Source organism: Mya arenaria, chromosome 5, assembly GCF_026914265.1.
Source record: "Mya arenaria isolate MELC-2E11 chromosome 5, ASM2691426v1".
NCBI classification, from domain to species: domain Eukaryota; kingdom Metazoa; phylum Mollusca; class Bivalvia; order Myida; family Myidae; genus Mya; species Mya arenaria.
Genome location: NC_069126.1, coordinates 77,207,411 through 77,216,775, shown reverse-complemented (window position 1 = coordinate 77,216,775; position 9,365 = coordinate 77,207,411). Strand labels below are relative to the sequence as shown.

The window sequence follows — 9,365 nt, the reverse complement described above, 5'->3', positions numbered from 1 at the left end:
AACAATACCTCTTCTACAACGGCTGTATTTTTCCCCATTATATTGCACCAAATAGATAGTGTCCAACTAATGTACAAGGTGACAATGTTGTAATGAAGAAGCATTTTCAGGAGCATTTTGGGCGGCTTATTCAACAAAAGAGATCTCAAATGGATGACTTTGGACGATGATTACATGTATTTTATTTCATGTTTTTGTCTTCAAATTAAAATACACAATACTATTCGTCTAATTTTCTCAACATTAATCTTGATGTCAAAAATTATGTATTCTGGTATAGGTGATCAAAGGTGCCAGGAAATATATATATATATATATATATATGTGCGCCTCTGAACTGATTTAAAATTAACCATGAGATGGAATCTGTAGAAATTTTAGCAATCCTGCTGTCGATCATTTGTGTATCGAAGTGTCAACTCTTCCCAACGGTTGTCGCAATTTTAATACTCAAAGTCAGGGAATAATTTGTACAAAGAAAGCTGGAACCAACAGCTGTTAGACTTTTTATCGTATATCATCAACATTAAATGATATCGTATATACGTACGCGCTGCTCTCGCGCGTCAAAGTCAGAGGTTCGCCAGCCCATAATACTTGGTCATCTGTAGACAACACGGTAGATTGTCCGCCTGAAGACACCATAGCTGGAATGTTTACAAGTACTAAACGTCTGTAGCTCAATAAGGAAAAAAGCAATACAATAATGCATCATTTTATAATGGTTGCCAGTTCCGCTAATGCTATTAAAATATGAATTATCATTTACATAAAATAGTGTAAACATTGCCATATTATTTCGCCATACATTGATGGAAAGGCATAAATTCTTGTGCAATACTAGAATTGTATCATTTGATAATCATCTGTCATATTCCTAAAGGTAATCCTTCAAAATAAAAAAAACAACATGTATATGCAAAAGCATGTCAGACTCAGTTTTCAGTAAAATCGCACCAGTTGGCTATGTTCATATTAAATGTTGCTTATGACCCAGCGAAGACCATTAAACTCTTAAAAGATGTTTGCTACAATTTAGCAAAGCAAACAGAACGCATATGTTAACTCTCATACATGAGGGTTTTCAGAGTTCGTAATTTTGTCAAATGTTTGAATACCAGTACATATCTAAGAGTGGGAACTAACAATGTCTCATTGGCAATTTGTATAGTATTGCCATAATTCCATTTCCATCAATACCAGTTCCACAAATTTTAATATCATTATATTACAATGTGCATATCTGCAAAAAGACCAAGCTTATTCTACAGGAATTATTACATATTAAATGTGATTTATTAACACACAAAAGAGGAAATATTGAAACAATTATTTCGACATGTCTAGGTTACAGTGAATACAGGTGCGAGATGTAACAGGAGTTATTTTTTAGTGAAATCGAGAAAATTTATTAAGATAGCGCAATTCATTATAAACGTCATTTATTTTTTCACCAAATAATGATTATTATTGTATGGATATTAGATTGTGCATCATAAAGATTATATAACATGTACTTTCATATGCCCATCAATACACAATTAACACGTTTTCTCATGCATCCGGTCCTAATTGTTTAGCCATATTAGATTCCAAATCTACGATCGTTTGGAATAATTTATAATCTAGACCTTCTGTTTTGCAACAGTCATTTACGAGTAATGTAGCCATCTTGCTTTGCAACAGTCATTACACAGCCTACGCGTTTCACATACGAGTAATGTAGCAATCTTGCTTTGCAACAGTCATTACACAGCCTACGCGTTTCACATACGAGTAATGTAGCCATCTTGCTTTGTAACAGTCATTACACCGTCTACGCGTTTCACATACGAGTAATGTAGCCATCTTGCTTTGTAACAGTCATTACACAGTCTACGCGTTTCACATACGAATAATGTAGCCATCTTGCTTTGCAACAGTCATTACACAGTCTACGCGTTTCACATACGAGTAATGTAGCCATCTTGCTTTGTAACAGTCATTACACCGCCTACGCGTTTCACATACGAGTAATGTAGCCATCTTGCTTTGTAACAGTCATTACACAGTCTACGCGTTTCACATACGAATAATGTAGCCACCTTGCTTTGCAACAGTCATTACACCGTCTACGCGTTTCACATACGAGTAATGTAGCCATCTTGCTTTGCAACAGTCATTACACCGTCTACGCGTTTCACATACGAGTAATGTAGCCATCTTGCTTTGTAACAGTCATTACACAGTCTACGCGTTTCACATACGAATAATGTAGCCACCTTGCTTTGCAACAGTCATTACACCGTCTACGCGTTTCACATACGAGTAATGTAGCCATCTTGCTTTGCAACAGTCATTACACCGTCTACGCGTTTCACATACGAGTAATGTAGCCATCTTGCTTTGTAACAGTCATTACACCGTCTACGCGTTTCACATACGAGTAAAGTAGCCATCTTGCTTCGCAACAGTCGTTACAAAGTCTACGCGTTTCACATATAAGTAATGTAACCATATTGCTTTGCAACAGTCGTTACACACTCGATGCGTTTTACATGTAAGTAATGTAGCTATCCTGCTTTGCAATAGGTTTTACACAATCGATGCGTTTCATAAATAAGTAATGTAGTCATCAGGTTTTGTAAATTGACATACGAGGAGTTTTCGGGAAGTTCGCGGGAATATTCTGTAAATGGTAATTTGTTCTTCTATTTCTCTGAAATTGTATGTATGAGTAACTAAGCAATATTTTTACTTGAATTTTGAATCGACGCACTGACAGTAACCCGGAGCACGTACAAATTTCAAACACGTTAAACGATAATTATCACGGTTTTTATCACTCAATCAATGCCAAATTTCCCCCCAAAAGTCGCCACGTTAGGTGCGCATCTTGACGTCATTTCCTTAAAATGTGAACGTTGTAGTTGCTATCGTTAGGATTTGATTGTGTATTAGCAACATCTTTCGCAAAACAACTGTAACACCATAACGTCAACGGGTGATGTTGAATAGCGCAAAATGGTGAAAGTTTGTGTTGTACTGAGGAAGTCATGCGTCCAAAATTCTAAAACTTATTAAAGAATCGTCTAAGGTATAATTTGGCGGGAAAACGTTCGTTTACAAATGGCATTAGCGGTTTCGGAATTGAAGAATATCGATTGAGGATGGAGACAGGAGTGTACGCCCGTAAGTGATATTAGCTGCAAACGTGGAGAGAGTCCATGAACTAATCAACAAAGACAGAAAAACAACAACGAGAACCATAGCAGAAAACCTTGAACTTAAATGGACTTCTGTATACGAATTATTAACAAATGAACTAGAAATGTCCTAAGTAAGTGCATCATGTGTGGCTCGTTCGTTAAAAGAAGCGGAAGGACGTTCGGCCTGTTTGTCTGTCTTCAACGTTAAGACACGGAGGGAGAAGAATTTCTAAGGTGCATAATCACAACGGACGAGATGTGGCACTGTTACTACGACCCTGAAACCAAAGTACAACAACCAATTGGAAAACTCCCAGAACGCCCTTGCCAAAGAAAGCTAAAGTGCAAACAAAAAACTTTAAAAAAATGTATATTTTCTTCAGGGATCGAGAGTGCAAGATTCTGCAACACCGCATTCCAGGTAGGACAGTTAATGGCGATTATAACTCCAAAGTACTGCGGAAGGATCTCGTGCACGCGATTCAAAAGAATCGGCGGAATATGGACATTGACCGCATTATTATCCACCAGGATAATGCCCCGGCACATAGAGCAGCGTCCACACAGCTTGAAATTATGTTTTGGGGTTAGATATTGAAACATCCCCGTTCTGGCCCCAATTGACTTCCATGTTTTTTTCCGGAGATAAAGCGGCAGTTGCGGAGACAACCTTCAACAGACGACACAGTGGATCGTGTCTACATTTGACACTTACCGTAAATGGATTGGCAGACATAAAAAATGTGAACTGACGGGCGGAGACTATGTTTAGAAAGTCAATAAAGTGCTAGATTTTGACGTTGTTTACGTAATGTAACGTCACCCGTGAACCGGAGTGTATTGGACGGTCATTTTGTATTTACACTAATGGATATACGTTTTAATGTTATCGTTAGGAAATGATAAATTTGCATAACAAAATATAAAATATTATTATGCCGAATTTTCTTTTTTAGAATACCCCATTTTACGACAAGTATATTGAAATCCCGCGAACTTCCCTAACACCCTCGTATTAGTAGTCGGGTCCTCCTGTTTGCAAAAGTCATTACACAATCTACACCTTCAGATATAAGCAATGAGGTCCACCTGTTTTGCAATAGTCATTGTACAATCTACGCGTTTAACATATCAGGAATGTTGTCATCTTGTTTTGAATAAGTTATAATACGAACTACCTGATTTACATATCAACCATGAAGTAATTCTGTTTTGTAATTGCCATTCGTCCATTACACAATCTATATGAGTTATATCAATGCAATGTAGTGATTCTGTTTTACAACAGCAGTTAACCAATATACACGAGTTACATATAAATAATGAATTCATCCTGTTTTGCAAAAGTCATTACACATGCTGCGCTAAATACACATAAGCAATTAAGCCAACCTGTTCCGCAACATTCATAACACAATCTTCTCGGTTTACATATCAATAAAATTATCCTGGTTTGCATCAATCATAACACAGTTTAAACAGAATCAATGCTGTTATTACACAATCTACGCGTTGCATGTATAAGCGTTGAAGTCATCCTGTTTCTCAACAGTCATGACACAATCAACACAAAAGCAATGCTGTTATAACACAATTTACGCGCTGCAAGTACAAGCAACAGTCATAACACAGTCTGCAGACTACAGTATGCAATGTTGTCATCCTGTTTTGCCAGAGTCATTACACAATCTACGCGTTTCTACACGTTTCTTATTATATTTAATGTGGACCCGCAGGTTTTGTGTGATAAAAGTCTATATCTTGATACTCCGTTGCTTCTTTTCGTATGGTTGGACGTGGGCCACGTATCGGACCGACAAAGGCTTTCTGTAGATGGTCAATGTCCAGATTCGCGTAAATCAGACTGCTTTCCGCATGCTGTGACTGTAAGAGTTATTATTAACTGTACATATATGTTAAAGATATATATATGATTGAATTAGCAATTATCAACAAACATGTTTGTTCGAATATACAAATACAATGCTTTTAAAACCAGTACTAAGCCGGGCCCCTAATTTAAGAATAACAGGTTCAAGAATCATATTTCATTTTGCAAGTTACAAGCTTAGTTTTCTTTTCTTTTGTTCTCATTTATTTTTCGCAAAGAGTACCTATCAACATAGAGTTCTAACTTCTAAACCTGTTTAGCAAGTCTTTGCATTTTGTAAAGATAAGCATGCATACACAAATAAACACACACACACACGCACGCACGCACGCACGCACGCACGCACGCACGCACGCACGCACGCACGCGCACACGCGCACGCACGCACGTACGCACGCACGCACGACTCTCCAATATCTATGGAATACCTCAATAGCTGTGGTTTGCTTCCGGGCCATTATTGTTTCTTCCCGTATCTTCAATAACATAATCTACCAGATCGTGAGAAGCATTCATAGGAATTGATGTCTCAGGTATTTCCACAAACACGTTTGTATCAAGAGAGGGAGAAGTTTCGATCGCTGATGGTGTGACTGTTGTAAAATATAATGGGTAAAGGTATTTATTCTGGCTACCTGGTTTTCATTGCATCGACTGAATTACGTGAACGTTTTTTTTTTATTTCATTTATCAAAATCCATATCTCTAAGGGCAAAATTCAAATGATGTTAATCTATTGAGAAAATGTTTGGGAACAAAACGAAAATCAAACGTATTGATTTATGAGGAAGTTAAATTTGTTTTGATATTAGAAAGAACGCAGCCTCTGAAGTGAAAAAAGACAAATTCATTTACCTTCTGTTTTGTCCGGTACCCTATATAAAACAAATGCACACTCATTTACATCTGTACATGAAATAATCAAGTTATTTCAAATTATAGTTGATTTGGAATAAATTAGTAAATACAACGGATATGTGACGTTTGGGACATTGTTAATAGTTGTTATCGTAGTTATTACTTGGTTCTGCTTCTACTCTTATGCCACCGTACCAGTGTTCCTGAAATGCAGTAAGGAAACGTGATCCGTGAGGATAATCTATAATTTTTATTTTGGATAATCGAACCCTTGAAAAAATGATACCGCTAAATACGGTACTTGAATCTTGACCGTGTCGCATCTGAACTCTTTTACTGACCTATGATCAAAAATGATATGACGAACAGACGAACGACCAGCTCTGAAAGTCTTAAATAGTTAAAGGCACTGATATACTTACTTGCTGACCCAACAAATATACAAAGAGCAACAAACGCTCCTGATCCTATCAATATTGGCTTAAGCAAAACTTTGAACGACCGTCTACTGTTGTCGCCTGTAATAGCGATAAAACACCATTACATTTACATGATTCAATGTAAAAATATTTTTTCAATCAAACGTATTTAACCCAAGAAATACATATTCTTAAAAGGTAAATCAAATTTAAAGATATACAAGAAAGTAAAATTCTGTTATATTAAGAAAAAATTCGTTCCTGCAACAATCGTTGGTTCCTGGCAGAATTTAGTTCCATTCTTCGTAGGATTTGTTGGTTTTTGTTCAATTTTCCTGTTCTCTTTCGTTTCAGTTAAATTTGACGTCCATTTCGTCTCATTACATAGACCATTTGCTTGTGTGTCATTCTCTAAACCGCCTTCAAGAAAAACAGTTTCGCTGATTGTTATTTAATTTACCATTCTCTATACTATGTCGGGAAAAGTAAAACTGGTGTTTTTTCTATGAAAAAATGGATACAGGTCACTACAAATAAACCGTAAAAGCAAATTTATTTTACTTATTGAATTTTATACAATACATACACTTACATTTTATTTTTAATGTTTTACAGCTTGCTCCTATATTTCCGTATATTGTAAATTTTCGACGACAGCATATTTCCTTTCCATTCCATTTCTTGTCTATCTTTGATATCAAAGCTTTACTGGAGTATGTTTTTGATGTTTTGTTAATAGAATCCACTTGAATGACATCAATGATCGCTAGGTTGTCTACCAACAGTTCAATCATCGCTGGTGGGCGTGCATTTGACACCTCGCAACTGACTGTCGTATTTTCATTGTGGATATATTCTGGCATGGTCGAAAAAGGGTCCGAGCCTTTCTCTGAATATAGACAACAACATTTGATCCATGAATAAAATTACGTACACAAACGATTAATTCTCAAGTGTTATACTTTTCAGCATAATTTACGAAGGGCTGATATACCATAACTTGTGCCAATAATACATATTATATACACATTATAAAACAAATATGTTTTAGAATAGTACACACTTGGTCATGTAGAAACATCAATAGTGCACATTTGTTTGCTTTTATCACGAAAGGTTAAATGCACAGACATATTTCGCTCTGTGAAAAATGAATCATCAATTACCCATGTAACACAATTTAGCTGAACTCTTCAGGTCATGTATATAATTATCGTTAGAGACGGTGCATGTTATAACATCGCCGTCATGGTCTCTCCAAGTGTTTTAGCCAAGTACAACTGTATATACCCCTGGCTCTGTTTTGTTCGCTAGAATTGTAACTCCTTTGATTTCAATGGAAAGGGTCACACGAGGTTTTCCTATTATACGACTTGAGTTGCAATAAATGGTAGTGTCTACATTACCGTAAAGGCAATCATTCCATACTGGTCCAATTAGCTGCCTTTCTAAAACATGAGGTAAGTGCTAGATAACATCTACAAAGACGATGTGATAATAAATTAGAAATAGTAAATATTTTTAACTGTTAGAAACGCTCAGTCTTTTACAACAAAAAATCAAGACCTACCAGTTATTTGTATGTTTACCCAGTTAGTGTAAAATGTTTCTGGTCTATTACATTTCAAAGTGTAATGTCCAGCTTTATTCTCCGTAAAGTTGTATATTGTGTACAAATAAGCTGACATTTTCCTCTTTTCAAAAATGACCTCTCGAAGGTGCAGTGGCTGTCCAACCCATTTTAACATTGTACGTTCATTATACAAATTTTTCTCGTTGGCCAATGTAGCATCAGAAGGGTAAAACGCTAATTGAACATTTTTTCCATATTTTATTTCCGGGGATAGGAGGACCAGATTGCCACATTTGGTCTTGATTTCTGAAACCAAAGCGTTTCACTTTCCATTTCAAGATATATATTAATAGTCTCATAAATTAATCCATTACCGATAAAGTAACAAATCGTGAGCATACATACCATGTAAGTGTATCTTTACTGTGTTTGATCTTGTGACATCTTTTAGATTGCTACATTGAACATGAAATTTTGAATTATTGTAAAATATGTTCGCATAGAACAAGAAAGTATGATAGTTTGACGCATCCTGAACAGTTTGTGTAAAACGTCCCTTCAGCCCTTCTACTGTGTGTTCGTTTGTTTCGTCCCACACCGGAGTATACTTCCAGGCAATGTTTGTGATCCATTGGTTGTGAGGGATGAATTTTAAAGTGACGTTTCTGTTAACAAATGTAGGCTTAATAATTGTCAATGCCCCACACGAGCAAGACACATCTACACCAAGTACTACAATTAGAAAAGATATCCAAGAGTTTATATTAAAAAAAAATGGATACCGGCTGGCCCATCTTCAATATAAAAATCATTACGAATACGTTGTATGATATCTGAAAGTTTTTAGCCAAAGCAACCAACGCATATCTATATAAATCTTATGTTTGGCTTTGAAGTATATATTTTCCTGCGTTATGTGTATACATCTTGCATTGAATATTAAGGGAAAGAAAAACGAGATCAAAACATCATCAACTGTAATACAGTGTCAAAGGAAACACAATTCTATATAAATCTAAAGCACTTACCAAGGCAACATAAAATAACGTATACACTGGTATCCATTTTGTTATCACTTTGATTGCTTGAATACAATTCATATTATTATTACTATAATGATCAATTATATATGTACAAATGCAATGATGTCTTAAACAAAACCTTCTATTTACGGAAGTTTATCGCTTTCACATTCCGATATTGTTCTTTGAAAACAATTGCTTGCTATGAATCACGAAGGCTTGGTGTTTAATTGTTTGGGATTAATAGCGGTTTTACTTAAATTTCCTCACTAAAGAGCTCCATACATTTTAAAACTGTTACCTTAATCCATTGTTCTAATAAATTGTCGAATAACTACGTCTCATTTACCAATCTTCATAAGCCCATCATGATTAAATAATTTCGTCATTGAAATTAAAATAAATAAATAAGAC

At 35.7% G+C, this 9,365-nt stretch overlaps 1 protein-coding gene across 3 annotated transcripts; it reads right to left on the bottom strand.

Moving 5' to 3' along the window:
- Nucleotides 1-1,413: 1,413 nt before the first annotated feature.
- On the bottom strand, nucleotides 1,414-9,025 carry LOC128234130 (uncharacterized). 3 transcript variants are annotated; one of them, XR_008260881.1, is made up of 10 exons: nucleotides 8,958-9,025; nucleotides 8,335-8,661; nucleotides 7,927-8,235; nucleotides 7,523-7,804; nucleotides 6,949-7,245; nucleotides 6,360-6,776; nucleotides 6,101-6,140; nucleotides 5,935-5,954; nucleotides 5,508-5,672; nucleotides 1,414-5,072 (listed from the first exon to the last, which is right to left on the bottom strand). XR_008260881.1 is itself a non-coding variant. In XM_052948162.1 (10 exons), the coding sequence occupies exons 1-6, from the start codon at nucleotides 8,992-8,994 to the stop codon at nucleotides 6,595-6,597; spliced, it is 1,194 nt and encodes a 397-aa protein (XP_052804122.1). In that variant the 5' UTR covers nucleotides 8,995-9,019; the 3' UTR covers nucleotides 1,414-5,072; nucleotides 5,508-5,672; nucleotides 5,935-5,954; nucleotides 6,101-6,140; nucleotides 6,360-6,594. The 3 variants fall into 3 exon arrangements, 2 of the variants coding, with proteins under 2 accessions (XP_052804122.1, XP_052804123.1); XM_052948162.1 differs by having other exon boundaries at nucleotides 7,763-7,804; nucleotides 8,958-9,019; XM_052948163.1 differs by lacking the exon at nucleotides 7,523-7,804 and having other exon boundaries at nucleotides 8,958-9,019.
- Between the last annotated feature and the right edge of the window lie 340 nt (nucleotides 9,026-9,365).